Source organism: Gnatocerus cornutus, unplaced genomic scaffold (genome assembly GCF_029298725.1).
Source record: "Gnatocerus cornutus isolate USDA-ARS CGAHR unplaced genomic scaffold, icGnaCorn1.1 ctg00000023.1, whole genome shotgun sequence".
NCBI lineage: Eukaryota > Metazoa > Arthropoda > Insecta > Coleoptera > Tenebrionidae > Gnatocerus > Gnatocerus cornutus.
The window spans coordinates 1043232-1070671 of record NW_028275375.1 but is presented as its reverse complement, the minus strand read 5'-3'; the positions used below and the strand labels follow the sequence as shown (position 1 = coordinate 1070671).

At 35.7% G+C, this 27440-nt stretch overlaps 10 protein-coding genes and 1 pseudogene across 11 annotated transcripts in view; 3 read left to right on the top strand and 8 right to left on the bottom strand.

Moving 5' to 3' along the window:
* The first annotated feature begins 3405 nt into the window (after nucleotides 1-3405).
* Nucleotides 3406-4221, top strand: LOC148166253 (uncharacterized). The gene is made up of 3 exons (XM_088049190.1): nucleotides 3406-3511; nucleotides 3557-3709; nucleotides 3756-4221. The coding sequence occupies exons 1-3, from the start codon at nucleotides 3452-3454 to the stop codon at nucleotides 4095-4097; spliced, it is 555 nt and encodes a 184-aa protein (XP_087905316.1). The 5' UTR covers nucleotides 3406-3451; the 3' UTR covers nucleotides 4098-4221.
* Nucleotides 4222-5755: 1534 nt separating this feature from the next.
* On the bottom strand, nucleotides 5756-6305 carry LOC148166252 (insulin-like peptide 5). The gene is made up of 3 exons (XM_088049349.1): nucleotides 6182-6305; nucleotides 5956-6133; nucleotides 5756-5908 (listed from the first exon to the last, which is right to left on the bottom strand). Exons 2-3 carry the CDS (start codon nucleotides 6131-6133, stop codon nucleotides 5790-5792), a joined length of 297 nt encoding a protein of 98 aa, XP_087905475.1. The 5' UTR covers nucleotides 6182-6305; the 3' UTR covers nucleotides 5756-5789.
* A 135-nt stretch (nucleotides 6306-6440) lies between these two features.
* On the bottom strand, nucleotides 6441-7660 carry LOC148166251 (uncharacterized). The gene is made up of 4 exons (XM_088049345.1): nucleotides 7503-7660; nucleotides 7311-7461; nucleotides 7154-7262; nucleotides 6441-7105 (listed from the first exon to the last, which is right to left on the bottom strand). The coding sequence occupies exons 1-4, from the start codon at nucleotides 7566-7568 to the stop codon at nucleotides 6994-6996; spliced, it is 438 nt and encodes a 145-aa protein (XP_087905471.1). The 5' UTR covers nucleotides 7569-7660; the 3' UTR covers nucleotides 6441-6993.
* Nucleotides 7660-8216, bottom strand: LOC148166250 (insulin-1-like). The gene is made up of 3 exons (XM_088049346.1): nucleotides 8197-8216; nucleotides 7977-8151; nucleotides 7660-7930 (listed from the first exon to the last, which is right to left on the bottom strand). The coding sequence occupies exons 2-3, from the start codon at nucleotides 8149-8151 to the stop codon at nucleotides 7728-7730; spliced, it is 378 nt and encodes a 125-aa protein (XP_087905472.1). The 5' UTR covers nucleotides 8197-8216; the 3' UTR covers nucleotides 7660-7727.
* A 219-nt stretch (nucleotides 8217-8435) lies between these two features.
* Nucleotides 8436-10342, top strand: LOC148166249 (coiled-coil domain-containing protein 22 homolog). The gene is made up of 3 exons (XM_088049024.1): nucleotides 8436-8574; nucleotides 8622-9987; nucleotides 10033-10342. Exons 1-3 carry the CDS (start codon nucleotides 8525-8527, stop codon nucleotides 10270-10272), a joined length of 1656 nt encoding a protein of 551 aa, XP_087905150.1. The 5' UTR covers nucleotides 8436-8524; the 3' UTR covers nucleotides 10273-10342.
* On the bottom strand, nucleotides 10303-11735 carry LOC148166248 (uncharacterized). Its single transcript, XM_088049025.1, has one exon. The coding sequence runs from the start codon at nucleotides 11596-11598 to the stop codon at nucleotides 10345-10347; it is 1254 nt and encodes a 417-aa protein (XP_087905151.1). The 5' UTR covers nucleotides 11599-11735; the 3' UTR covers nucleotides 10303-10344.
* Nucleotides 11736-13986: 2251 nt separating this feature from the next.
* Nucleotides 13987-15181, bottom strand: LOC148166247 (uncharacterized; annotated as a pseudogene).
* Nucleotides 14382-17148, bottom strand: LOC148166246 (uncharacterized). Of its 2 annotated transcripts, XR_015771049.1 has the most exons (3): nucleotides 16273-17148; nucleotides 15884-16227; nucleotides 14382-14466 (listed from the first exon to the last, which is right to left on the bottom strand). XR_015771049.1 is itself a non-coding variant. In XM_088049343.1 (2 exons), exons 1-2 carry the CDS (start codon nucleotides 17140-17142, stop codon nucleotides 15949-15951), a joined length of 1149 nt encoding a protein of 382 aa, XP_087905469.1. In that variant the 5' UTR covers nucleotides 17143-17148; the 3' UTR covers nucleotides 15777-15948. The 2 variants fall into 2 exon arrangements, 1 of the variants encoding a protein (XP_087905469.1); XM_088049343.1 differs by lacking the exon at nucleotides 14382-14466 and having other exon boundaries at nucleotides 15777-16227.
* Nucleotides 15664-27440, top strand: part of LOC148166243 (ATP-binding cassette sub-family G member 1-like) — a 42478-nt gene continuing 30701 nt past the window's right edge. Inside the window, exon 1 of the mRNA XM_088049341.1 lies at nucleotides 15664-15687. The gene's annotated coding sequence lies outside the window, so the exon portion shown is untranslated. The remainder of the gene's footprint in view (nucleotides 15688-27440) is intronic.
* LOC148166245 (uncharacterized) lies at nucleotides 17319-17877 on the bottom strand. Its single transcript, XM_088049348.1, has 3 exons — nucleotides 17696-17877; nucleotides 17556-17648; nucleotides 17319-17510 (listed from the first exon to the last, which is right to left on the bottom strand). The coding sequence occupies exons 1-3, from the start codon at nucleotides 17824-17826 to the stop codon at nucleotides 17411-17413; spliced, it is 324 nt and encodes a 107-aa protein (XP_087905474.1). The 5' UTR covers nucleotides 17827-17877; the 3' UTR covers nucleotides 17319-17410.
* Nucleotides 21632-27294, bottom strand: LOC148166244 (uncharacterized). Its single transcript, XM_088049344.1, has 5 exons — nucleotides 27134-27294; nucleotides 22883-23002; nucleotides 22552-22703; nucleotides 22288-22506; nucleotides 21632-22033 (listed from the first exon to the last, which is right to left on the bottom strand). The coding sequence occupies exons 1-5, from the start codon at nucleotides 27195-27197 to the stop codon at nucleotides 21779-21781; spliced, it is 810 nt and encodes a 269-aa protein (XP_087905470.1). The 5' UTR covers nucleotides 27198-27294; the 3' UTR covers nucleotides 21632-21778.

Here is a 27440-nt window from a genome sequence, read left to right as displayed (position 1 = left end):
ATCGAGACCCCTTAGACTAGATTGTAAACATCCACATTGATCCAGATTATCCAGATATAATTTATGGCAGTTTTGGTCGACCAAGTGCAGTAAGAATTTGTTTCAAAATATTTACAGCAAAGAGAATTTCTATTTTTCCCCGACTTGATGATTTTAGACCTTTCGTTATAAGTTATTACAAAAGAAAATTTTAAACTCAGTGGATTGCGCCAAAATTACGGCGCCAAATTTAAAATTCAACAATTTTCTTTAAATTTTGGTTCAAAAATTGATTCTGAAAACGGTACCTGATCAAAAATAGGTAAAAACGGAAAAAACAAAAACTATTTGAATATAATATGGAACGTGTGGCGCACCTACAATACAAACCGGCAATATTAACGATACAAATTGCCTGAAAAATCAAATTTTGTTTTTGGTCAAAAGTCGCAGTGCTTCAACATGTAGTTATTTCTAAGAAATTTGAATATAAAATTTGGCGAAAAATATCTTGAATTACACATCCGTAATTAATTAGCAAATTTCATTCCTAAAAAACTTTTTCTTCTTGTAAATAATTATTATTATTAATAAAGACTATTTTTTGCTGTTATAATATAAAAATTTGCAACTGCGAATCCTTGAAAATTTGAACATTGCTCAGAACATCTCCACACAGGCTAAGTCAGTTTTTCGATTTTAAGCAAATTTTCAATTAGAATTTAAAGACTTAATTTGGCTTCTTTAAACCGGGTCGATTTGTCATTTTATCAAAATCAATTAATCTGACAAGTTAAAAGAGGAGTATCTTTTTTAATTTTTAGATCACAAGTTCTATTTTTTTATTAAAAATATACATAGAAATGTTTCGTGTTTGATTTGTCGGCTAATATCTCTTAGATCTAAATAATCCCGATATAAGTAATTTTCTAGGAATATTCAATCACAATATTGTCGAAACAAAGATTTTTCTTTGGTTAAAAACAAAAACTTTTCTTTGCTCCTTGAAATCGAAATTCATAAAAATTCTGTTTTTCGGTCTAAATTTTTCGAAATCGACACTTTTAATAAGGCAGTCAAGAGTGATAATCTCCACCAATTTTGTTAAGATCACTTAAAAAATAAAGAAATTACAGGATCTTAAAAAAATTGATGGCATTTTTTGGTCTTAAAACGACAATTTCTAAAAATTCGACTTTTTGATTTAAATTTTTGCAAATTAGTGATATTACTAAAACAAACAAAAGAAACAACATGCATACATTTTGTACCTGTCGTACTAAAAATAACGAAATTACAGTGTTGAAAAAATTGACATTTTCACAGTTGTCCAAATAAAAATTTCTAAATATTTTCCTTCTTGGCCTAAATTTTTCTAAATCGGTACTCTTAATAAGACAGTTAAGACTTATAAACTCCACAAATTTGTTTATAGTGGCATTAAAAATAAAGAACTTACAAGTCGTTAGAGTTTTTCGTCACATTTTTCTTTGGTCAAAAAACAAAAATTTTTTTAGCTCCTTGAAATCAAAATTTCTAAAAACAATTTTTTTCGGTCTAAATTTTTCTAAATCGACACTTTTAATAAGACAGTCGAGAGTGATTATCGTCACAAATGTCGTTAAAATTGCATAAAAAATAGCGAAATTACAGGATCTTAAAAAAAATTGATGGCATTTTTTGGTCTTAAAACGACAATTTCTAAAAATTCGACTTTTTGATTTAAATTCTTGCAAATTAGTGATATTACTAAAATAAAGAAAAGAAACAACATGCATACATTTTGTTCCTGTCGTACTAAAAATAACGAAATTACAGTGTTGAAAAAATTGACATTTTCACAGTTGTCCAAATAAAAATTTCTAAATATTTTCCTTCTTGGCCTAAATTTTTCTAAATCGGTACTCTTAATAAGACAGTTAATAAACTCCACAAATTTGTTTATAGTGGCATTAAAAATAAAGAACTTACAGGTCGTTAGAGTTTTTCGTCACATTTTTCTTTGCTCAAAAAAGAAAAAAGATTTTTAGCTCCTTGAAATCAAAATTTCTAAAAACAATTTTTTTCGGTCTAAATTTTTCTAAATCGACACTTTTAATAAGACAGTCGAGAGTCATTATCGTCACAAATGTCGTTAAAATTGCATAAAAAATAGCAAAATTACAGGATCTTAAAAAAATTGATGGCATTTTTGGTCTTAAAACGAAAATTTCTAAAAATTCGACTTTTTGATTTAAATTTTTGCAAATTAGTGATATTACTAAAATAAAGAAAAGAAACAACATGCATACATTTTGTTCCTGTCGTACTAAAAATAACGAAATTACAGTGTTGAAAAAATTGACATTTTCACAGTTGTCCAAATAAAAATTTCTAAATATTTTCCTTCTTGGCCTAAATTTTTCTAAATCGGTACTCTTAATAAGACAGTTAAGACTTATAAACTCCACAAATTTGTTTATAGTGGCATTAAAAATAAAGAACTTACAAGTCGTTAGAGTTTTTCGTCACATTTTTCTTTGGTCAAAAAACAAAAATTTTTTTAGCTCCTTGAAATCAAAATTTCTAAAAACAATTTTTTTCGGTCTAAATTTTTCTAAATCGACACTTTTAATAAGACAATTGCATAAAAAATAGCGAAATTACAGGATCTTAAAAAAAATTGATGGCATTTTTTGGTCTTAAAACGACAATTTCTAAAAATTCGACTTTTTGATTTAAATTTTTGCAAATTAGTGATATTACTAAAACAAACAAAACAAACAACATGCATAAATTTTGTTCCTGTTAGTTTGTACTAAAAATAACGAAAGTGAAATTGACATTTTCACAGTTATTCAAATAAAAATTTCTAAATATTTTCCCTTTTGGTCTTAATTTTTTTTAAATTATGCTTCTGAGGTACCGAACTAATCTCAATCATCCAACATAAACGCTCAGGTAATTTGTTCAAAAGTTTTACCAGAATTCAGACAAAATTTGAATCGAGAATTTTCAAATTGCCATAGCTTATTTGTTTATAAATAATATCAATTTACATTTTGGAAATCTAGACAAATTATCTGGAGTCGATTTTTAATTTTTCTTTTAGTTACGGCTGTACTGGAAATTTGAATCGCTGGGAAGAAACATCAAATTAATTTTTAGGTGATTAAACACTTTTTTTAACTTTTGCCCCGGATAATGTCTAGTAAATATTTTGGACATTCCTATCGTTTTTATTTTATATCGGTATTTTTCATAGTAAGGAAGATATCGTAGTCATTGAATCTCAAATCTCAACAAACTAAATAATTTTACTCATTCCCGCCCTTTACAAGTAGTCCCAATATTGGGTCCCATTTTCACTAATTTTCCTTCGTGGAAACAGTGCCCCCCCTCGTGCAATCCTCTCGCCCACTCGCGCGTTAAAAATAGTCTTTCCACAGTGCATCTAAAAATACCTCAGTTCTGTTAGCGCATAAACACAACAATGTCAACTTCATGCAGTTGCCTGAAAATATCTTCAGTGGTTGTGGCCCTCGCCAACATCGTAAGTCCAAAGCCCCCAAAACCCCCCATTAACTCTCTTCTTCAGATTCTGGGCTTTTACATTTTTGTGGAAGGAATCTTAATCCTCCAAGAGTTTCTAACGACTGACATCGGTACCGTGGGGTTAATCATCGTGTACCTCCAACTCGGCTCGTTTCTCCTCTTCGTCGGCTTCCTGTTGCTCCTCGGAGTCCTCCAGGTCTGTAGATTCGTACATTTTTCACCGATAACTGTCGTCTTCGCAGGGAAGAGAAAAGTACATTTCGTTGTACCTCCTCTTGAGTTCTCTGATTTGGTTTCTTATTACAATGTTGGTGATAAGTTACATGTTGTTTTACAACACGACGGCCATGTCGCATTATGTTACAAAGAACGAGACGGTGACGACGACGACGCCGGCGCCAGGACCTAGTCCTAGTCCAATGCCGAAAGAAACCGTTCCGATGGAGAAAGCAGTGGGGTTTTCAATTGGATTAGTGCTGATTTGGTGTGGACAGTTGGGGGTTTACAAGTTTCATGACCAAGTGATTGAGAAACATGTGATAAACGTGGGGGAGAGTTATGTGACGTCGGCGATGAACAGCTAATTCTGGGGGTGCAGTGGAGCGTTGCCGTCGATGGATAATCATAAATCTGCATCAGATTCAAATATGCATTTTAAGCGTTTGTTGATTTGTTAAGTTGGACAAGAAAACAGAATTTTGCTGACAACTTCTTAATTTTTATTTAGCCATTTCGACTTTTTTCCAATTTTTTAAATTATGACAGATAGAAAGATGAGGTTTTTATGTGGTAATTCGGTCGATATCTCGCTTATTTGGGGAAAAAGTTGTGCGTATTTTACGCAGAATTTCACGCAGAATCCAAAACTGAGCGATATTTTCACGTACGACAACAAATAACCGAGTTATAGCTGATCAAGTGATTAAAGTTTTCGACAACTGTTTTTTTTTTCAAATTTTTAATGCTTGATATCTTGAAAACTACAGCAGATAATAAAAAACGGTTTTCGCCACCTTTTTTCTCGCGATTTTTTTGCTAAGAATTCGTTCTTAGATTTTTTTAAAAGTCAAAAGTTGCAGTTTTTCGCGAAAATTCATGACTAAAACTATGCCAAATTTATGATATCGATATCTCGCTTATTTTTAGAGTAAACTTGAGTTATTATACATCAGTGAATGCAGAATTTTACGCAGATTCCAAATCTGGGATTTAAATTCAGATCCGACAACAAATAACTGAGTTATGGCCGATCAAAGTTTCGGATAGATGATTTTCATTTTTTCTTATTTTTCCCAATTTTCAAAGTTCAATATCTCGGAAACTATTAGAGATATTGAGATGCGGTTTGCGCCATCGTTTTTCTCGGCTCATTTTACGTTAGAAAAAGTGCTTAAAAGTCCAAAATTCGATAGTCGATTTTTCGCGAAAAAAAAATGCGACTCAAACGTTGAAAATTTTTAATTTTTTTTAATTTTTGGCCATAACTCGCAAACTATTTGTCCTATAGATCTCAAATTTGGCCAGTAGATAGATTTTAATCTCCTCTTTCGACTGATATATAATTCAATGCTATTAAACGTCATTTTCATTTTGAAAACATTGATTGAAAATCACCCTAAAATATGTTTTCAAAACAGTTTTTAGCCAATACCTCGTTTATTTATTAAGCAAACTCAACAAATTTGGGTCTCATTTTACGCAGAATTTTACGCTGAATTCAAAAACATGATAACTTTTTAATTTTTGTCAACAAATAACCGAGTTATGGGCGTTTGAATTTTTGGGTTGTCGCCAGAGGGCCAAATTTTTGAAGGTTCAAAACAATTCGTGCTCGATATCTTGGAAACTATTTCAGATATTGAGATGCGGTTTGCGCCATCGTTTTTCTCGCGATTTTTTACATAAGAAATAGTTTTTTAATTTTCCAAAAGTCGAAAGTTGGAGTTTTTTGGAAAAATTTACAACTAAAACTATGTCAATCTTCTGCGGTTGATATCTCGCTCAGTTTTGTGCCAAACTTGCGTTATTTGAGCTCATTTAAAGTAGAATTTCACGCAGAATCTAAGACTGTGCAACTTTTCCACGTGCGTCAACAAATACCTGAGTTAGAAGCGTTTAAAGTTGCTAAGAAACTAAGACAGATCGAGAAATGCGGTTTTTACCATCGTTTTCTTGGAGTTGAATAAATAATGGAAAAGAAGGAAGGAGTGGTTGTTAGACTCCTGGACAACAAAACAGAATATTGCTCACAACTTCCTAAACTTTATTTAGTGGTTTTAAAAACAGTACTTCCTGAGCACAGTGTAATTACAGGGCTTCCAGCAGCAGTCATCAACAAGTTTTTCTACAGATTTCTTCTCAAAAAACGTAAATTCCTCATCAAACAAATCGATAACTAGAAACAAACACTCCAACTCTAAAGAAGCGAAAATCTGAACTTACCCGACTTCTTGTTTACTGTGTTGTAGTAGCCATCACACGCTGCTCTCATGGCATCGTGTAGAGCCCCACGACAAAAAGAACACTGCCGGCTAAAATCGCCTTTTAGATAATTTACGACGTCTTGGGGCGAAGCATAAATCGCAGTCACAACACATAGCAATAATACGACTTTGTTCATCTAACACAATAAAATAAGATTATAAATAAACCAAGAGATGCAACTTACCTTAAACGCTGCTTGCAAGTGAATTTGCTTGGAAACGATTGTGCTTTTATAATAGGTCTAAAGCGGAGGAGGACCGCTCAGATTATGCATGTCGTTTTGAACTCACTGATGCACAATTAAAGTAATCTGATGGAATGTTTGATGAGGCTTTTAAATAAGACGTGTGTTGGTAGCACTGTCCATCAACACCTGACAAATTTAAATGCGACCCGGCGCATCCACCAATTTATTAAAAATATCTATTTTACATTTTCATGTTTGTAAAGTAGCTCCCTTGTGTAAGTTTTCGAAAATTGTTGGTTGTAAATCGGGCTTTCAACTTTTTTAGGGAAAAAATTAGGGGAAAATTGAATGTAGCTGTTTTTGAGGTTAATACATTATGCAAGTTGGGTGCATAAACATCTCTAATTAATTCAAGAAAGATTTAAATAAAGATTTGGAACCTTTGTGGCCATTTGCAAGCTAAACGAACTGTAGATTATTTTCTAATTCCAACTTCACCAAACTCGAATTTCAAAAGTCCCGCGCGCTAGAGCTTGACTGAGACGCCGCTGGAACTGTCGGTAAGTTCGCAAGCGTTGTGATTCAAAGTACCGGCTCTCCAATTCCGTGTAAAAACGCAGTGTTTAGTGTTCCCGCGGGAATGTTAGTGTTCTGGAACATTCATGGAAGTGTTCCCAGTGTTCTTCGCGTGTTCACCAGTCAAAACTGTGGAAATTAAGGTAAATTTCACGACTTTTCCAACAAGATCGGGTTGGTCCATTTTTACCAACAAAGGGGAGTCGGGTGGTAGCGCCAAATGTCATTTTTTTTTAAGTAAATTTGAAATTGTTGCTAAACTCTATCAAGACGATTATGGTAAATCCATGTTTTCGACGATGTCTTTGTAGAAATTGTGAACACAAATCTGGCCGTACCATAAAACTAAAACGAACTCTTCAATAGAGCGAAGGAGTTTCATCTCAATCTTACCCAAAAACGTGGAAGAAATAATTGGCGATAATTTCAACACAACTACGTTTGTAATAAATAAACAACTGGAACTTAACACGAGGTAGGTAAATATCCAGTTTTGTTTCATCTAAAATCATAAGCCATAAGAAAATTAAACTTTGAGGTCTTGACCAACCTTTAGAATAAATACCATAGAGAAGGATCAGTGAGACTGCCATGAATGCAGCCCCCATAATCAGAGAATAAATTTCAGCTCTACTATTATTGTGTATCTCAAAAACGTTCCGATTGAGACCCGCATAAGAGAAGCAAACGATTCCTGAAACCTAAAGGATTTATAAATAGAGGGACACTCAAGAGAACTAACAAAAGTAGCGAAGATCATAAAAACCGCACTGGTTTTAAGGTGAAAGCAGAAAAACCGCCTCGCCATTTCGCAAAAAAGTTATTAAACATCTCAGTATTACCCAACAAGTCCCTCTGGGTCAAGTTTAGACAGATAACCAAAGAAATCGAAACACGGATTTATATGCAACATATTTATTTTACAAAATGCTCACATTTCAGTATTATTTTTGCTTAAGCTATATTATTATGCGCAGTACAAGCTGAGGTGTTTGTAAGTACAGGGATTGTGGCAACATTCATCGACGATTCCAGCTTTCCTTCGAAACCTAACTGGGACAAACGAGTTCGCCGTTTCCTTCTGCAGAAACGGAAAGTCCAATTGGTTATCGTCGTCGTTGCCATTTGGGAATAGCTCGTCATATTCGCCATAGATAAACAAGTCGTTCACTAAAATCAAACCGTTACTTCTAATTCGCCAGTTGAGTGGAGTTACTTGAGGATTTTTTGCCTGGAGAGTTGTAGATGCCTTTACACACCAAAGCTAACGATTCCGTGAGTTTGTTGCCACAGAAAAACTCTCTTTTGTTCATGAGATGGGTCAAGTGAGGGGAAGACCACACGAATATCACATTGAGTACAAGTACCAAAAATATCACACGTTTGTCCATCTAGTAAGACTGGTATTATTACAAGAAAATGTGAGGGAAGCTTACCTTAAGTTGAGTGCCACTTCGTACTGGCCCTCCATGGAAAGCCGCGAGCTTTTATACTAAATTTTCCCCAAACATCGCTCAAAATTATGCAAATTTGTCTTACGTATTTACCCTTTTTACACACGGGCGCGCAATTATGATAATCCGCGAATTGAAAACAGTTTGAAATTGTTTACTTGGCGCTAATTACCTCCAGTGGAGCATACGAAGTTTTTAAATTTTTCTAGGGATTCTTTCTCTGCGGGTTGGTACGAGTTCGGTTGGCACCCGTCACGTTTATTTTGCTGTCAACCGTGTCATTGACGTTTTGATTTAAGTTTTAATAAAAATGGAAGAAATAGACGCTATTATCATTGATTCTTTGCGGAACCTCCACTGGTAAGGTCGAAACGTCGCGTTTTAATAGTTTAGTGATTTTTTTGTAGTGACTTAGAGGAAGACATCACATCTTTGAGGCAATTTGACGCCGACATGGTTGTCGGCGCGATTTCCACTTGTTTGGAAGCTATAACTCCCGACACACATCACCCCAAAAAGCTGCCACCTTCGATGAGTTTCAAGCTAAAAATAACTTCTAGTCTTGCGAGTCAAATCAAAGATTTAGGGTTCCGGGACGATATAGGTTATCAGACTATTTTGTACTGTAATGAGGCTGAAATTAGACGTGTTTTGATGTTCCTAGTGGAGCGGTTACCTAGAGAGGTGAGCAAGGCGACGCACGTTGAACAGACGGGTTTTGTGCCGACTCTAGTTAAAGAAATTGAGCTGAAAGTGAAAGAGGGGCTGCAGCAGATTTGGGTGCCTTCATGTGTCTTACGGAACGGATATCGCAGAAGTGAGACTGGTCATATCGTTCATAGTCTAGGCAACAGTCGGCCGCTGAGGACGACGAAACTGCAGGTGCCTGGTGTTAGTCAGAGCTGCGAAAACGACGCTCTTAGAGACTACTGGGTCCACAACGTCCCCGTGGTGACTGCGCAATGTGGCTCCAGGGAGTTGCTGCCGTCGCTGTTGTTCAAAGATTGCCTTATTTCCGGTTTCAAGAACTTACAGGTTTCGTCCACTAGAGATTTACCACAGCTCATAGAAAATTCCACTGATCTAGTCCAAAAATTGCCTGAAACTGTCGTGGAGACGACAGAACCTGAAGAAAATAAACTCCATTCCTTAATAGAAGAACTGAAAGAAAAGAAGCAAGTGTTTGAGAGTCTCCAGAAGGAGATCAAGCGGTCTGAAGAACGACTAGCACGAGCGGTCTCTGCGCGAACTGAAGAGGAAGAAACCCTCCAAACGGTGCTCTCTCAAGTTAATTTAAAATCAAAAACTCTGACTGTTATAAGTAAGGAAGAGAATCTGCAAAAACTCAAAAATATGATTGACGCCAGTAGGAACAAACTGGTGAATTTGTCGGAGCAGTGGCACAAAATCCAAGCGCCGCTGTTGGAGGAGTACAAGTCCTTACAAAACGCTATTAGTTCCAAAGACTTGCGACTCCAACAACAACAGGAGAAACTCCGAAAAATGGAGGAAACTCAAAGAACTTTGAATGTGGACCTCCAGGAAAAGTCGCTGCTGGAGGAACAACTCCGGAAAAAATTCGAACAAATCAACAAAACCCACACCAGGTCAGGCTACACCCGTCGAATCCTCGAAATAATCGGAAACATCAAAAAACAGGACGACGAAATCCAGAAGATCCTGAAAGACACGCGGGAGGTCCAACGGGAGATTAGCCTACTAACGGGACAAGTGGACAGATCCTTCACTCTGGCCGACGAGCTTATTTTTCGGGTTTGTTTCCTATCGGTGTTGTTCTTGAGTTTACTGTCTTTCCAGGACGCCAAACATGAAGAGACGGCGCGCAGAGCCTACAAGTTACTGGCGCAATTGCGCGATGACTGTCTCAACATTATTAAAGGAGTGACGGATCTGGGGGCGGTGGAGCGGGAATGTCGGAATCTCCAAGAACAGATCGACTCTGAAACGGCGAAAGAAAGTGGTGTGAAGTTGGAACGAGTCAATTCTGATCTCCAACAAGTCCGGAAGGAAACGGAGGCGCTGCTGAAGCAAACCTGAAATTGTGCAATTTATGTTAAGACACCAAAATGTTTCTACTATTTATATTTTTTGTTATCAATATTACAAATGTTAGTTTCTTTTCGCGGTGACTTCTGGAGGGACGTAAGTCTCTTCGATCTTCTTCGTCTCGGGGGTTTTCTGGGGGGCCAAAGCAGCCCCGGCTTCGATTGCGAGCTCGATTTTCTCTTCGTTTTCGAAGAACCAGAGTTTCTGTTCTTTTTCTTTTAATGTTTCTTGGAGTTTCTCGATCTCTGCGAGACGTTCAATGGTAAGAAGACGCTTCTTCTGGTCTTCGAGTGCTTGGAATCGAGAGGTTTCCCACTGCTTGAAGAGCGCGCATTGGTTCGCAATGTCTTTCTCGCAGCTCACGGCGACACTCTCCGTTACTTGTTTCTGCAAAGCAGTTTGAACATCTTCGGAGATTGTGTCATGGCTCAACTCCTTCCTTAGTGAAGAGTCTTCGGGTAACAGTTCGATTATCTCTTTGACGAGTGTAGCACCCGCCGCCTCTTTCCTCGCGAGGTCTTCGTTGCCGAACAGAGCGAGTCCTAAGACTCTCAATGATTTGTGGATTGGATCGTCTTTGGTTTTCGCCGCGGCTGCTAAAGTTTTTCCGACGATTTTCCGGGGATCGCGCAGATCAAAGTGGTCGTCGTCGAACGGGTTCCGTAAGAACGCCACGCGGACTTTGACTTCTTCTTCCGGTTCCTCTAAAGGGGGCGGTTGGGGCCACTCCCCCGGCGCTAACAAATAATTATAGCAATGCAGCAGCGCCAAATTGGTGGTTAAAGGGTGTGAGAAATCCTCTTGTAACATAAACTGACTGGCTATTATCGACCCCGCGACGAAATTCTTGCTTTTCCAGAACTTGTCCATGAGGAGATTTCCAGTGTAGTTGTCCAAGAACACGCCGTAGTTCAACCGGTCGTCTACCACCCGCAAGAGGTCGTCGACTTTATCATGCTTGAACAGAGCGCGAATTACTGCATGACCTGTAGAATCCAACGTGTTTCCAGTGTCTTGAGTTAGCCGGAGTTTGTAGATTAGATCTAATAATTCGTCGATGAAGAGTTCGTCTTTGATGGCATTCGCAAAGATGTCGACGTCCACAGGGCTGATTCGACGCGTCTTCTGGAAGCGTTGATCCAATTCGTAGTAGAGAACGTCGAGATTCACTTTTTGTAAAAGGGGGCTGTTTAGTCGGTCTTCCCAAATTTCATTACAGTGATAGGCTTGGGATAGAAACGTTCTCACGACGCGCCTGTGGGGGCTGCCGGTTTTGAGCAATCGTGATCTTAAGACCACGTTCAGACTTTTCAACATCTCGGGTTTTTAGGTTAGGTTTATGTCACTCACATGACAGCCAAACAACGGGAATGTTTGGTTATTGAGATTTTTAAGTGCGATTCTCTCAAATCTCAGAAGAAAGAATTATAAATTGAATTTGGAATTAAGGATTTGATTCGTTTTTAATATATTATTAAAAAAATAATATGTGTTTAAGTGTATGCAACCAATAATACATCTGTCTAGGGAGCACTGCGGTGAAGTTAGGTATCGGTGTGGTCTTCAACGTATGTCGTAGCTAACTTTTTCAAGTTTTTAAGCTCGATATCTTCAAAACTACAACTGATAAAAAGAAAGGCTGTTCGCCATCGTTTTTTTCTCGATTTTTTTAGCTCAGAAAAGTCGAAAATTGGAGTTCTTCGCGAAAATTCATGACTAAAATTATGCCAAACTTCTGATATCAATATCTTGCTTATTTTTTCGAGTAAACTTGAGTTATTATACATCAGTGTACGCAGAATTTTCCGCAGATTCCAAATCTGGGATTGAAATTCAGATCCGACAACAAATAACTGAGTTATGGCCGATCAAAGTTTCGGAAAGTTGATTTTCATTTTTTCTCATTTTTCCCAATTTTCAAAGTTAAATATCTCGGAAACTATTAGAGATATTGAGATGCGGTTTGCGCCATCGTTTTTCTCGGCTCATTTTACGTTAGAAAAAGTGCTTAAAAGCCCAAAATTCGATAGTCGATTTTTCGCGAAAAAAAATTGCGACTCAAACGATGAAAATTTTTCATTTTTTTTAATTTTTGGCCATAACTCGTAAACTATTTGTCCTATAGATCTCAAATTTGGCCAGTAGATAGATTTTGAGCTCCTCTTTCGACTGATGTATAATTCAATGCTATTAAACGTCGTTTTTATTTTGAAAACATTGATTAAAAATCACCTTAAAATGACGTTTTCAAAACAGTTTTTGGCCAATACCTCGTTTATTTATTAAGCAAACTCAACAAATTTGGGCCTCATTTTACGCAGAATTTTACGCTGAATTCAAAAACATAATAATTTTTTAATATTTGTCAATAAATAACCGAGTTATGGCCGTTTGAAATTTTGGGATGTCGCCAGAGGGTCAAATTTTCGAAGGTTCGAAACAATTCATGCTCGATATCTCGGAAACTATTCCAGATATTGGAATGAGGTTTGCGGCATCGTTTTTCTCGCGATTTTTTACATAAGAAATCGTTTTTAGATTTTCCAATAATCGAAATTTGCAAATTTTCGCGAAAATTCATGACTAAAACTATGGCCAAACTTCTCATATCGATATCTCGCTTATTTTTTAGAGTAAACTTGAGTTATTATACATCAGTGTACGCAGAATTTTCCGCAGATTCCAAATCTGGGATTGAAATTCAGATCCGACAACAAATAACTGAGTTATGGCCGATCAAAGTTTCGGAAAGTTGATTTTCATTTTTTCTCATTTTTCCCAATTTTCAAAGTTAAATATCTCGGAAACTATTAGAGATATTGAGATGCGGTTTGCGCCATCGTTTTTCTCGGCTCAGTTTACGTTAGAAAAAGTGCTTAAAAGCCCAAAATTCGATAGTCGATTTTTCGCGAAAAAAAATTGCGACTCAAACGATGAAAATTTTTCATTTTTTTTAATTTTTGGCCATAACTCGTAAACTATTTGTCCTATAGATCTCAAATTTGGCCACTAGATAGATTTTGAGCTCCTCTTTCGACTGATGTATAATTCAAAGCTATTAAACGTCGTTTTCATTTTGAAAACATTGATTGAAAATCACTCTGAAATGACGTTTTCAAAACAGTTTTTGGCCAATACCTCGTTTATTTATTAAGCAAACTCAACAAATTTTGGTCTCATTTTACGCAGAATTTCACGCTGAATGCAAAAACATGATAATTTTTTAAAATTTGTCAATAAATAACCGAGTTATGGCCGTTTGAAATTTTGGGTTGTCGCCAGAGGGTCAAATTTTTGAAGGTTCGAAACAATTCATGCTCGATATCTCGGAAACTATTCCAGATATTGGAATGCGGTTTGCGGCATCGTTTTTCTCGCGATTTTTTACATAAGAAATCGTTTTTAGATTTTCCAAAAGTCGAAAGCTGCAATTTTTTGTAAAAATTCATGACTAAAATTATGCCAAACTTCTGTTATCGATATCTCGCTTATTTTTTGGAGTAAACTTGCGTTATTATACATCGTTTTACGCAAATTCCAAATCCGGGCTCAAAATTTACGTACGACAATACTAGAATTTATTCAAAGCGTGCCAACTGGCGGAAATCAAACTTTTGGTTTAATACTTAAAGTCACTAGATGTAAGTTTTTTTTTAAAACCTTTTTTGACATAATTAAAAATAGGCGCAAGATTCAAAATAATTTCTATTTTGAGTTATACTGAATCACAATAATAAAATAAGTGGTCGTGACACTGAGGATTCCCAAGAACGTCCTTTTATTAATCTCAAAGAAATCCGCAGCTGTGAATTTCGAAATATTGTCTGGAATTTCTTTAGCCAACAAGAGCAGTTCTCTTCTTTCTTTCGAATCCTCGGAAAAGCTCTGTTGGACTTTATAACACAAATTCATCGTGTCTTTAGACGCCGCAGTTGCTGAGTCACAACTCATGACAACAAACACCATAAGAATCTAAAACAAACTCATTATTTGGTTCACATAATTCAGTTATTACTCACGAAGCTATAAGCGACGATCATCAGATCCGGCAACGCCACATGTTGCGAAAAAGCGTCTTTCTTTAACGTCAAATCTGTGGTAAAAATTGAGTGCATACGCGCCAAAGACTGGAGAATCTGCCCTATTAGTCTCGCGGTGATCAATATAAGAGGCCACCCGAAAATCCTGTTGAAATAAACCACAGTTTTAGTGAGGGTTCTCCACAGCGCCCCCGTTTCTCTGATGGTTTTCACCGCGTCAAACTTTGCTATTTTAGGGTTTGCAGGTGGACTTTACACAAAACTTTATTGATATCCTTAAATCGATACTCGAAAGCAACAGCTAAGTTGCAAATTAAAGCACAGACGAAGAATTCGTTGAGATAACCAACGGAATTCACACAAAACGACTTGGATAACACTATTTCCGGTACTATTTTATAGCACGTGTACGTCACGTACACATTTATGCCCATAAAGAACCCGAAGGCCGCCCCAAACTGCACGAAGACATTTTTGAAAAAATTCGTCTCCTTCTTATTTTGGTTGTTGAGTCTGTAGTCAACATAATGCAAATTTTTGTTGAGTTTCAACCACGAGTCTTGGTTAAACAGAACCGAAATTAACTGCATGGAGAGAGTTAACAGGACCAGACAAACGTCGTTAAAAGACGCCAGAATTAACATGGTTGATGTTACGTGAAATTGAAAAGTTTCTTCCCAAAAAACAAAAGCACTCGTCACTGCGAAGACAATGAAGGCCACACCGGCGTGGATTTTGTTGAAAATGGGGCCCCGAAGAGTTTGGGTGTTGAAGTCATAGCGGGGACACAGCGAGAGGATGCTGCTGGTGGTGTACAAGAAGTTCATGAAGCGGATGTCGCGGCGAGAAATTTTCAGCATTTTGTGCGGGGTCGGATCACGTACTGAAATTATATAGTTCGAGTTTTATCTGTTTGTTAAATTAAGTGCTTTTTTTGGTTTACATACACATGTGCTTTCGTTCAGTCGGGCAGGTAAACAAATAGGGTAAATAGGGGGAAGCGGATGAGTTAATTACTGCGCCGTCTTTGCGTTAGTTTGACTTATATATTAGAGAAAATACATAAAAAAGTGTTCATAGGTCATTTTTTCTGCAGAAATTTGGGGTGAAAATTTCGGCGTTTTACTCGCTTGATAAAGTGAGCACGGACCATCACAATTTAGGTTTAATTTCTACTTATTTTACCCAAATTTTGAAATTTAACGGGTTCGTTGTGAATCAACGAATTTGAATCTAATTTTTAATTAAGTATGTGGGTTTGATAACTATGATAAATGATAACATCACTTGCTTTTAAGCATTGTTAAATTTTTGTTTGTTGCATTTGTGGTGTCTGTGTAGGACAATCACGACGCTTCTGCGATTGGTAAGTGCAATCAATTTTATTCAAATTGGATCTCGTCAAATTACAGTGCTTATATAATTTTTTAAAACGCGCAAAAAGTTTCCTTGATTGATTACTTTTCTGTTTTTCTAATAATAAAATTAAGGGCGTGCGTTTCCCTTTTTTTAAATACCACAGATACAATTGTCAAGAAAAAAAAAACCTAATCTAATCGCACCTTGCGCAAACCGTGTTTTTCAAGATAGCGAAAATATTTCATTAAACTCTTCATCCTCCGACTCTTCATTTCCCCGCAAGACTTTGATTGAACTGTAAAATAATAATAAAATACGTCGTCGTGGTCCCAAAAATCCCAAAAAGCGTGGATTTGTTAATCTGAAAAAAATTCGCCGCTGTTATCACCGCCGCATTGGCCGTCGCCTGTTGAGCCAACTTAAACAACTCCTGTCTAGCTTCACTCTTCGTGACAAACTGCTCTTGAAACTTGTAACACAACGCCACAGTTTTCTTACTAGAAGCGGTTGCACCATCAGCAGCGATCATCACAAAGCTCACGGAAATCTGCAACAAATCACAGTTTCTTCCTCACCAAAAAACGGTTTTTACCAGCGTGTAAAGCACGAGGAGTAAATTCGCCACGAAGATTCGTTCTTTGAAATCGGCGTCTCCAACCTTCAAGTTGTTGGTGAGGAAATTGAGGCAGCTCAACAGTTGCGCGATGCTTTTCCCCGTGATGAACACAAGCACTGTGCCGAAGACTTGGTTAAACAGCTCCACGGATTCGCTGAGGTACTGGAGGATGTTTTCGATTTTGCGGAGGGAGATGATGACTTTTTTTTCACAGTAATCGTTGGTTTGGTTCGCTAAGATCGTATTGACGTCGTCGTAGCGACTTTTGAAACCTGAAGACATGTTGTAGATGAGGAAGTGGAGGAACACGTCGTAGAAGTAGCAAAATTGGTGCATCGAGTAGGCTTTGAGGGTGGCAACCCCCATTTCTTCCATCCAGGTGTAGAGTAAGAAGAACGAGCCACAGACGTACAGAAGGAAATAGACCAGAAACTGCAAGGAGGGGTTATGGAGGATGTTTCGTTGCCGCGCGTCTGTGTTCTTGAGCACCTCATCTATATACTGCAGATTATTGTGGAGTTGAATCCAGTACTTCTTCTCACAAAAACAGGAATTGAAGATCACAGTAAAGGCGAGAGACACAACGAAGAACTCGTCGATGTAGTCACAGATGAGGTGCGTCGTTGTGTAGATCTCTTTAAACGCGATGTGGCGAACTACCATGGAGTACGCAGTTCCTGCTGCTATCGTGGCGATCAGGAGCACTCCTTGCACTTTTTTCCATTTGGAAAGTTTCTCGCAGGATTTGTCGAACGAGTGACAGGGCACCACTGCCAAAATCCCGCAGATTTTGTAGAAAATCGTCAACGATCGGATGTCTTTGATCGAGTGGTTGAAGTAATTCATTCTAACTCGACGGACAAGCTCAATTAGAATGATGTTAATTTCAGTGGGTTCGGATCGATACTTTAATTTGTCTTTATGACGAACGAACAAATTTGATGAGACAATAGAATGACTGAGTATTTATTGTTGCGATATTTGAATAGACACGGAAGGGTGGAAGTCGATACGTGGTTCATTATTTAGGGGTTGATTAGACGGGTAAAAAATCGAATTGTATGAACCATTTCAATATATTTGCGTCTTGTGGTTAGAATATTATTTAATGCGGTTACATAAAGTCGTCATCGGCATAATCGTACATTCCTTTCTCGTAATTTATGTCATAAATATTTTTATGCAAAACTACATCGGATTTCGTCGAATTTGTCCTAAAACAGAAATTAGCGCTCGTTAAGTTCTATTTTGATTCATACGAGACAGTTGAAGGCGTGGGGGTGTCATCATCTAATAAATCGCTGCCGTGGCCGATGTTTATATGAATCTCATTTCCTTTGCGTGGGAGATCCCTAAAAAAATTTTATTATTTCAACGAAAGTACCTTTGGTTTTCCTACGAGACTCCATAGTTGTTTTCGTTGTGGACTTGAATGAAGTTGCACGGAAGGGCGTTGATAAAAGCCGTGGAAAGGAGGAAGAGAAGCAGAATAAGTGGCTTCATGTTGGAGGCCCCAACACTAATAAACATTCGCGCAGGCTAAAGGTTTTCAGGTGGTGCATCTAATGCACTTTCAGTATGCGTTTCCACGCCGCCTTTTGTGCGCTCTAGGTCACAGGTATGCACAAAAACAAATCTTAGTAAAGACAATAATTTATTACTGAAAATTGTAACTTTCGCAGTTTTAATCTAAATTTTTTTGTTTTTGAACGACCCAAAAATGTCTGTCATTTTCAATAAAATTCTGCAACTTTCGGAGTTTTAATCTGCAGACAGCGAAATTTTAAGGATTTCTTACTTTTGGTTTGTTTATCAACTGGACTAAATTATAAAATTTTAAAGCAAGAGACAGATTTTTTAAAAATTTTTCATTTTTGAAGGACCGAAAAATTTCTGGCATTTTCTATAATAATTTGTAACTTTCGCAGTTTTAATCTCCAGACAGCGAAATTTTGAGGATTTTTTACTTTTGGTTTGTTTATCAACTGAACTAAATTACAAAATTCTAGAGCAACAGACTGACTTTTTAGAAATTTTTCATTTTCAGAGGACCTAAAAATTTGTCATTTTCTATAAAATTCTGTAACTTTTGCAGTTTTAATTTCCAGGTAGTGAAATTTAGAGGATTAACTACTTTTGGTTTGTTTATCGACTGAGCTAAATTACAAAATTTTAGAGCAAGGAACAAATTTTTTAGAAATTTTTTATTTCTGAACGACCCAAAAATGTCTGATTTTCTACAAAATTCTGTAACTTTTAAACTCCAGACCTTAAAATTTGGAGGATTTATTAGTTTTGATTTGTTTATCGACTGGGTAAAGTTACAAAATTTTAGATCAAGAGACAGATTTTTTAGAAATTTTTTATTTTCGGACACCTCAAAAATTTCTGTCAATTTCTATAAAATTCTGTAACTTTCGCAGTTTTAATCTCCAGACAGCGAAATTTCAAGGATTTCTTACTTTTGGTTTGTTTATCAACTGGACTAAATTATAAAATTTTAGAGCAAGAGACAAATTTTTTAGAAATTTTTTATTTTTGGAGGACCGAAAAATTTCTGTCATTTTCTATAATATTTTGTAAGTTTCGCAATTTCAATCTCCAAGTTGTGAAGTTTGGAGGATTTACTACTTTTGGGTTGTTTCTTAACTGGGCAAAGTTACAAAATTTTAGAGTAAGAGACAGATTTTTTAGAAATTTTTTATTTTTGGACGTCCCAAAAATTTTCAGAATTTTCTATAAAATGCTGTAACTTTTGCAGTTTTAATCTCCAAGCAGTGAAATTTGGAGGATTTACTACTTTTGACTTGTTTATCAACTGGGCAAAGTTACAAAATTTTAGAGTAAGACAGATTTTTTAGAAATTTTTCATTTTTGGACGAACACAAAATTCTGTCATTTTCTATAAAATTATGTAACTTTTGTAGTTTTAGTCTCCAGACTGTGAAATTTGGAGGATTTACTACTTTTGACTTGTTTATAAACTGGGTAAAGTTAGAAAATTTTAGAGCAATACACAGATTTTTTAGAAATTTTTTATTTTTGGACGACCCAAAAATTTTCACCGTTTTCTATAAAATTCTGTAACTTTCGCAGTTTTAATCTCCAAGCAGTGAAATTTGGAGGATTTCTTACTTTTGGTTTGTTTATCAACTAGACTAAATTATAAAATTTTAGAGCAAGAGACAAATTTTTTAGAAATTTTTCATTTTTGGAGGACCGAAAAATTTCTGTCATTTTCTATAATATTTTGTAACTTTCGCAGTTTTAATCTCCAGATAGTGAAATTTGGAGGAATAACTACTTTTAACTTGTTTATTGACTGGACTAAGTTACAAAATTTTAAAGCAACAGACTGACTTTTTAGAAATTTTTCATTTTCGGACACCTCAAAAATTTCTGTCATTTTCTATAAAATTCTGTAACTTTCGCAGTTTTAATCTCCAGACAGCGAAATTTTGAGGATTTCTTACTTTTGGTTTGTTTATCAACTGGACTAAATTATAAAGTTTTAGAGCAAGAGACAGATTTTTTTGAAATTTTTCATTTTTGGAGGACCGAAAAATTTCTGTCATTTTCTATAATATTGTGTAACTTTCGCAGTTTTAATCTCCAGATAGTGAAATTTGGAGGAATAACTACTTTTAACTTGTTTATTGACTGGACTAAGTTACAAAATTTTAAAGCAACAGACTGACTTTTTAGAAATTTTTCATTTTCGGACACCTCAAAAATTTCTGTCATTTTCTATAAAATTCTGTAACTTTCGCAGTTTTAATCTCCAGACAGCGAAATTTTGAGGATTTCTTACTTTTGGTTTGTTTATCAACTGGACTAAATTATAAAGTTTTAGAGCAAGAGACAGATTTTTTTGAAATTTTTCATTTTTGGAGGACCGAAAAATTTCTGTCATTTTCTATAATATTGTGTAACTTTCGCAGTTTTAATCTCCAGATAGTGAAATTTGGAGGAATAACTACTTTTAACTTGTTTATTGACTGGACTAAGTTACAAAATTTTAAAGCAACAGACTGACTTTTTAGAAATTTTTTATTTTCGGACACCTCAAAAATTTCTGTCATTTTCTATAAAATTCTGTAACTTTCGCAGTTTTAATCTCCAGACAGCGAAATTTTGAGGATTTCTTACTTTTGGTTTGTTTATCAACTGGTCTAAATTATAAAATTTTAGAGCAAGAAACAAATTTTTTAGAAATTTTTCATTTTTGGAGGACCGAAAAATTTCTGTCATTTTCTATAATATTTTGTAACTTTCGCAGTTTTAATCTCCAGATAGTGAAATTTGGAGGAATAACTACTTTTAACTTGTTTATTGACTGGACTAAGTTACAAAATTTTAGAGCAACAAACAGACTTTTTAGAATTTTTTTATTTCTGGACGACCCAAAAATGTCTGATTTTCTATAAAATTCTGTAACTTTTAAACTCCAGACCTTGAAATTTGGATGGTTTATTAGTTTTAATTTGTTTATCGACTGGGTAAAGTTACAAAATTTTAGATCAAGAGACAGATTTTTTAGAAATTTTTCATTTTCGGACACCTCAAAAATTTCTGTCATTTTCTATAAAATTCTGTAACTTTCGCAGTTTTAATCTCCAGACAGCGAAATTTTAAGGATTTCTTACTTTTGGTTTGTTTATCAACTGGACTAAATTATAAAATTTTAGAGCAAGAGACAAATTTTTTAGAAATTTATTATTTTTGGAGGACCGAAAAATTTCTGTCATTTTCTATAATATTTTGTAAGTTTCGCAGTTTCAATCTCCAGATAGTGAAATTTGGAGGAATTACTACATTTGGTTTGTTTATCAACTGGACTAAATTATAAAATTTTAGAGCAAGAGACAGATTTTTTAGAAATTTTTCATTTTTGAAGGACCGAAAATTTTCTGTCATTTTCTATAATAATTTGTAACTTTCGCAGTTTTAATCTCCAGATAGTGAAATTTGGAGGAATAACTACTTTTAACTTGTTTATCAACTGAACTAAATTACAAAATTTTAGAGCAACAGACTGACTTTTTAGAAATTTTTCATTTTTGGAGGACCGAAAAATTTCCGCCGTTTTCAGTAAAATTCAGTAACTTTCGTAGTTTTTATCTCCAGACAATGAAATTTAGAGAATTTACTACTTTCGGTTTGTTTATTAAATTGAGCTAAATTCCAAAATTTTAGAGCAAGTGACTAACTTTGGTAGCTAACAAATACCCGCGCGCTGAAGGTTTTCAGGTGGTGCATACAAATGCACTTTCAGTATGCGTTTCCACGCCGCCTTTTGTGCTCTCTAGGTCACAGGTACGCACAAAAACAAATCTTAGTAAAGACAATAATTTATTACTGTATAAAAAATAAATAGTCATAGCCATTACCAACGAACATTAGTACAAAGAGCAATGATAATAAATAACGAGATTCTTTGGCAAGTGATGAATAAAAAGTGTCAGTCTGATGAAAGGACCTCTTATCTCGGGTCGATCATTCTTTGAAATCGTTGTGGTCCCGTCGGACTGACAAGCTCCACATCACTGAAAACTTCCGCGTCTGGGTTCCGTGGCGCTCCGGCATCTGCCAGGAGCTGATTAACATAAGTGTCTCGACTTAAGTCAGGTCGAGAATCAATCGCATTGTCTTCGAAACTCTCAAAAGCTTCTAAAGACGCCCACGGGTCTCGGACTTGCAGCAAGGGGGAAGTTCTCGGCTCAAAAGTCTCAATTTCCTGGAGAGAAAGAGTGCAAAGAAATGAAGTAGTGCAAGAAACACTGAAAAGTTAGAGAGTTAGCAGCACAGAAGCGTTAGTCACTAGTAAAACTGTCGCGTAACAAGACCTAGAACTTTATTTGTTAGCGGTTTTACATGTTCTCAAGGCCTGAATACTATTACGTAAAATCGTAGTAAAATACTAAAAAAAAATGTGGATTCATGCAGATCTCAAGCGACTTGGAGTTTCTCGGGGGCTTTATTTTTACCAACCTCAATCTGTCTGTTTTTCGGGATTTCGTTTTCGAAGCTGTTTTCGACGGATTCGGGATCTCTAGGTGGGTTGGTGATGCTTTCTGAGTTCTTCTCCGTGGTCATTTCGCTGCTGTCCGGAAGGACGTCGATAATGCGCACTTTGAAGAAGGCGCCGCCGTGTTCTCCTTCTTGTTTATATTCAGTTTCGTTAATCACAACCTTGTGACCGTCGATCACCTAAAATAATTGTTTGTCAAGGTGCCGAGAATTTAATTAGCGTACCTTGGTGACTGAAGTCGTGTTTCCTTTGCTCAAATCGATGTCGGGAATACCCACGGCGAACTCCGGGAAGGGTGAGCTACCAATGGTACTGTTCCGGAAGGGAAGCTGCCGCAAGAAATAGTCCATTTGTTGGCGCATCCTGGCCATGATTCCTGGAAAAAAATAAGATCATGGGTGATTAAGCAGAAGTACGCACCCGTGACGCAGGCACAGAACGCCATGGTGTACTCAGAAATTCCACCATGGACACCCATTTTTATATAGAATTAATTATTGTGGGTGCTGGGTAATTAATCCCACGATAGTCCTGAGTCTAAATATAGTAATTTACCTGCGACGCTCTCAAAGAGGCCGTCAAAGTTCCCGAACCATGGCTGGATCTCCACCCCTGTCTCCCCGCTTTGCTCTTCAAGCGGGATGAATTCGACCTCTTCTCGTGGATCCTGCTTCGCTGAAATCCATTTCATTAAAAATAGAACTTGCTCAAGGTTGATCAGGTATTGCAGATGAGTAAACAACAAAATGACTCAGCGTTAGCACGACTTTAGTAATATCCGCATTTATGGATGGGACACGAATTTTCTACCATGCAAGGACGTTCCACTATCAATATCGGAAAATCTGCCAACGGCGAGCAATTTTTCATATCTAAGAGGTCACGTGCGTTGATATAATCATCGAAAACGTTATGATAATAAAACAACTTTGTTGTGAATTAAGAAGGTTTTTGCAATGGGCGTTGTAGGTCAGTTTTAATGAAAGCAATGCAGTTTATTGACCTCTGCATTGTTGTTAACGTGATTCGATGAACCGTTGACGAGGCTGAAACGACCAGGAATGGTTATCAAATCATCCTGGCGGATGCCTGGAATAATCGCGATGGTTGAGTGGTTAATTAGCTGCAAGCAATGCGGTTATCGTCGAGCTTTTAACTTTTCAATGTCGCAGTGATAAGAATGCTATTTCTAACAAGAAAAACTAGTTTGATTGAGTTTGGTAAGTCCAGAACTCTTTAAATGGCGGACCGATTTTGGTACGCAAAGACTGGGCCAATTTAAACAGAATCTTTCGGCTGTTTTCTGGCGATTTAGCCGTAAATCTTGATAAAAACTGGTAGTTTTCTGGATTTCGAGCTCTACTTTGCGAATTCAAGCCGGAAAACGGCCAGAATGGACGAAAAATCGTCATTTAGCATCGAAATAAGCGAATTTCTCGACGATTTCTGCAGTTTTCTCGAGATTTAGCCGTTGAATCTTGATAAAAACTGGTAATTTCAAAATCAACATTTTAGAGCAAGAAACAGACTTTTTAGAAATTTCTAATTTTCGGACGACCAAAAAAATTGTCGCCGTTAATTAATATAATAAATATAATAAAATTCTGTAATTTTGGCAATTTTTGACAGTGAAATTTGGAGGATTTACTACTTTTATTTTGTTTGGGCAACTGGGCAAAGTTGCAAAATTTTAAAACAAGAGACAGATTTTTTAGAATTTTTTCATTTTTGGCGACTCAAAAATTTCTAACATTTTCTATAAAATTATGTAACTTTAGAAGCTTTAATCTCCAGGCAGTAAAATTTAGAGGATTTACTACTTTTAGTTTGTTTATCGACTGAGCTAAATTACAAAATTTTAGAGCAAGGGACAAATTTTTTAGAAATTTTTCATTTTTTGACGATCCGAAAATCTCCGCCGTTTTCTATAAAATTCTGTAACTTTCGCAGTTTTAGTCTTTAGACAGTAAAAATTGGAGGATTTACTACTTTTATGTTGTTTATCAACTGGGCAAAGTCACAAAATTTTAGAGCAAGAGACAGATTTTTTAGAATTTTTTAATTTTTAGACAACTAAAATTTCTAACATTTTCTATAAAATTATGTAACTTTCGAAGCTTTAATGTCCAGATAGTGAAATTTGGAGGATTAACTACCTTTGATTTGTTTATCGACTGAGCTCAATTACAAAATTTTAGAGCAAGAGACAGATTTTTTTAGAATTTTCTCATTTTCGGACGACCCAAAAATTTCCGCCGTTCAATAAAATTCTGTTACTTTCGCAGTTTTAATCTCCAGGCAGTAAAAATTAGAGGATTTACTACTTTTGGTTTGTTTATCGACTGAGCTAAATTACAAAATTTTAGAGCAAGGAACAAATTTTTTAGAAATTTTTCATTTTTTGACGACCCAAAAATCTCCGCCGTTTTCTATAAAATTCTGTAAATTTCGCAGTTTTAATCTTTAGACAGTAAAAATTAAAGGATTTACTACTTTTATGTTGTTTATCAACTGGGCAAAGTCACAAAATTTTAGAGCAAGAGACAGATTTTTTAGAAATTTTTCATTTTTTGACGACCCAAAAATCTCCGCCGTTTTCTATAAAATTCTGTAAATTTCGCAGTTTTAATCTTTAGACAGTAAAAATTAAAGGATTTACTACTTTTATGTTGTTTATCAACTGGGCAAAGTCACAAAATTTTAGAGCAAGAGACAGATTTTTTAGAATTTTTTAATTTTTAGACAACTCAAATTTCTAACATTTTTCTATAAAATTATGTAACTTTCGAAGCTTTAATGTCCAGATAGTGAAATTTGGAGGATTAACTACCTTTGGTTGGTTTATCGACTGAGCTCAATTACAAAATTTTAGAGCAAGAGACAGATTTTTTTAGAATTTTTTCATTTTCGGACGACCCAAAAATTTCCGCCGTTCAATAAAATTCTGTTACTTTCGCAGTTTTAATCTCCAGGCAGTAAAAATTAGAGGATTTACTACTTTTGGTTTGTTTATCGACTGAGCTAAATTACAAAATTTTAGAGCAAGGAACAAATTTTTTAGAAATTTTTCATTTTTTGACGACCCAAAAATCTCCGCCGTTTTCTATAAAATTCTGTAACTTTCGCAGTTTTAATCTCCAGGCAGTAAAAATTAGAGGATTTACTACTTTTGGTTTGTTTATCGACTGAGCTAAATTACAAAATTTTAGAGCAAGGAACAAATTTTTTAGAAATTTTTCATTTTTTGACGACCCAAAAATCTCCGCCGTTTTAAATTAAAATTCTGTAACTTTCGCAGTTTTAATCTCCAGGCAGTAAAATTTGGAGGATTTACTACTTTTGACTTGTTTATCAACTGGACTAATTTACAAAATATTAGTGCAAAAGACAAAATTTTTCAGAATTCTTTTATTTTCGGACGAACCAAAAATTTTTGCCGTTTTCTAAAAAATTCTGTAACTTCGGCACTTTTTATCACCAGACAGTAAAATTTATAGGATTTACTACTTTTGGTTTGTTTATTAACTGAGCTAAATTACAAAATTTTAGAGCGTGATACAAACTTTTTAGAATTTTTTTTTAGTTTAGTTTTTTAGATTTCGAGCTCTACTCTGCGAATCCAACCCAGAAAACGCCCAGAATATAGGAAAAATCGTCATTTACGATCGAAATAAGCGAATTTCTCTACAAATTTTGCACATTTCGTGGAGATTTCTGCTGTTTTCGCGCGATTTAGCCGTTGAATCTTTATAAAAACTGGTAGATTTCGATCTCTACCCTGCAAATAAAATCCAGAAAACGGCCAGAATCTACGAAAAATCGTCATTTACCATTGAAATAAGCGGATTTCTCTACGAATTTTACAGATTTCGTTTAAAAGATACAAAAATAAACCCAATTTGTGAATTTCGTAATTTTCAAACTGAGAATTGAGAAACAATTTTAATAAATCCGTTTTATTGCACCGTGGAATTATTTTTCATGGACGAATTCTATTGCTGCATAAATTACGTTTCGAAGGTAATTTGTTCAATTTTCCAGGACGATTATTTACGTTGTTGTTGCAAACTGCGCTCGCCATTTTTTAATGTAAATAAATAAAAAAAAACTTCAATTTTACAGGTGTAAAGTCCCGGTAAATCTAGTTCGAACAAAGCGTTTTCGTTTTATCGCTCAACTTCTTCTGGAATGTTTTTCAGCGAATCTTTTTACAAATTACCGGTTTTACGTGCGTCTATTTAAAGCCGATAATTGTTTATTTAACGAGATAATTTCATGAGCCGGTCTGGGAGTGTTGTCAAACAGCATTCTGCTGCATTTTTATTCAATTTTCTTCATGGTCAGCGATAATTTCGTTTTGTTTAAAAATGACACAATTGCGTTGACATCCTTCCGTTGAAATATTTTTTTGCATAAGCCTTGGTGTGCCATATTGGGGCCCAATCAATATCCTTTCCAATTATAAAAGCGCGTTTGTACCTGCATAACTATTATCTTATAATGAGAATGTAATGACAACAACCACTATTTAGTGTTTCCTGTATGCTTTCAATTTATTAATGCGGGTCTAAATAACTGTTTATTATCATTGAAAAGTTCTTGGTAGTGTCGCAAAACCTTGCATTACCATTGCTTCTAAAAACATGTGTCATGATCATGAAGAATCTTCAAGCAATAAGGTTAATAGGTCCCGATAAGAAACTCGCCCAAGTCAGAAAATTCTCCAATTAAATGACTAGAAATATTGTTATTGACTAGGAATAAAAGGAACCGGCCTTGATTAAAAAATTATAGTAATTAACTCACCAGGAAGAGCAGTAATAGCAGCCAGAAAGCTCAAAGAAAAAAAAACCGCCCACGTCACTCTCATTTTGTTTGTAAACTTTGAAAAATCTCGCGCAACAACTTAAGCCACTTCGCCGCAAGTCGCTTCTCTTCTGCTTATGGCGAAAAGCAATTTCAGCGCACTAAATATAAAAGCCGCGGAGATGACATGCGTTTGACGTCGCTGATTTCCCCTTCCATGAAAAAAGCGCGCCTCCTTTGAAAAGTTTCTCCGTGTAAAATTAGATTGTGATTAAACACGTTTCTTCAAATCTATTTTGGGGCGATT

Excerpts from the sequence above, each read along its gene's own strand:
- LOC148166253 (XM_088049190.1), top strand. The coding sequence starts at position 3,452 with ATGTCAACTTCATGCAGTTGCCTGAAAATATCTTCAGTGGTTGTGGCC. Across the intron at positions 3,512-3,556 it reads TTGTGGCCCTCGCCAACATC|ATTCTGGGCTTTTACATTTT; the intron begins GTAAGTCCAAAG and ends TCTCTTCTTCAG. Across the intron at positions 3,710-3,755 it reads TGCTCCTCGGAGTCCTCCAG|GGAAGAGAAAAGTACATTTC; the intron begins GTCTGTAGATTC and ends TCGTCTTCGCAG.
- LOC148166252 (XM_088049349.1), bottom strand. The coding sequence starts at position 6,133 with ATGAACAAAGTCGTATTATTGCTATGTGTTGTGACTGCGATTTATGCT. Across the intron at positions 5,909-5,955 it reads CACAGTAAACAAGAAGTCGG|TTATCGATTTGTTTGATGAG; the intron begins GTAAGTTCAGAT and ends GTTTGTTTCTAG.
- LOC148166251 (XM_088049345.1), bottom strand. The coding sequence starts at position 7,568 with ATGGCGAGGCGGTTTTTCTGCTTTCACCTTAAAACCAGTGCGGTTTTT. Across the intron at positions 7,462-7,502 it reads TTATGATCTTCGCTACTTTT|GTTTCAGGAATCGTTTGCTT; the intron begins GTTAGTTCTCTT and ends TAAATCCTTTAG. Across the intron at positions 7,106-7,153 it reads TATTTCTTCCACGTTTTTGG|TTTTATGGTACGGCCAGATT; the intron begins GTAAGATTGAGA and ends AGTTCGTTTTAG.
- LOC148166250 (XM_088049346.1), bottom strand. The coding sequence starts at position 8,151 with ATGGACAAACGTGTGATATTTTTGGTACTTGTACTCAATGTGATATTC. Across the intron at positions 7,931-7,976 it reads TCCAGGCAAAAAATCCTCAA|TGAACGACTTGTTTATCTAT; the intron begins GTAACTCCACTC and ends GTTTGATTTTAG.
- LOC148166249 (XM_088049024.1), top strand. The coding sequence starts at position 8,525 with ATGGAAGAAATAGACGCTATTATCATTGATTCTTTGCGGAACCTCCAC. Across the intron at positions 8,575-8,621 it reads TCTTTGCGGAACCTCCACTG|TGACTTAGAGGAAGACATCA; the intron begins GTAAGGTCGAAA and ends ATTTTTTTGTAG. Across the intron at positions 9,988-10,032 it reads CCGACGAGCTTATTTTTCGG|GACGCCAAACATGAAGAGAC; the intron begins GTTTGTTTCCTA and ends CTGTCTTTCCAG.
- LOC148166248 (XM_088049025.1), bottom strand. The coding sequence starts at position 11,598 with ATGTTGAAAAGTCTGAACGTGGTCTTAAGATCACGATTGCTCAAAACC.
- LOC148166246 (XM_088049343.1), bottom strand. The coding sequence starts at position 17,142 with ATGAATTACTTCAACCACTCGATCAAAGACATCCGATCGTTGACGATT. Across the intron at positions 16,228-16,272 it reads TCCTCGTGCTTTACACGCTG|ATTTCCGTGAGCTTTGTGAT; the intron begins GTAAAAACCGTT and ends GATTTGTTGCAG.
- LOC148166245 (XM_088049348.1), bottom strand. The coding sequence starts at position 17,826 with ATGTTTATTAGTGTTGGGGCCTCCAACATGAAGCCACTTATTCTGCTT. Across the intron at positions 17,649-17,695 it reads GAAAACAACTATGGAGTCTC|GGATCTCCCACGCAAAGGAA; the intron begins GTAGGAAAACCA and ends AAATTTTTTTAG. Across the intron at positions 17,511-17,555 it reads CCCACGCCTTCAACTGTCTC|GACAAATTCGACGAAATCCG; the intron begins GTATGAATCAAA and ends TTTCTGTTTTAG.
- LOC148166244 (XM_088049344.1), bottom strand. The coding sequence starts at position 27,197 with ATGAGAGTGACGTGGGCGGTTTTTTTTTCTTTGAGCTTTCTGGCTGCT. Across the intron at positions 23,003-27,133 it reads TGCTATTACTGCTCTTCCTG|CGAAGCAGGATCCACGAGAA; the intron begins GTGAGTTAATTA and ends AATGGATTTCAG. Across the intron at positions 22,507-22,551 it reads ACACGACTTCAGTCACCAAG|GTGATCGACGGTCACAAGGT; the intron begins GTACGCTAATTA and ends CAATTATTTTAG.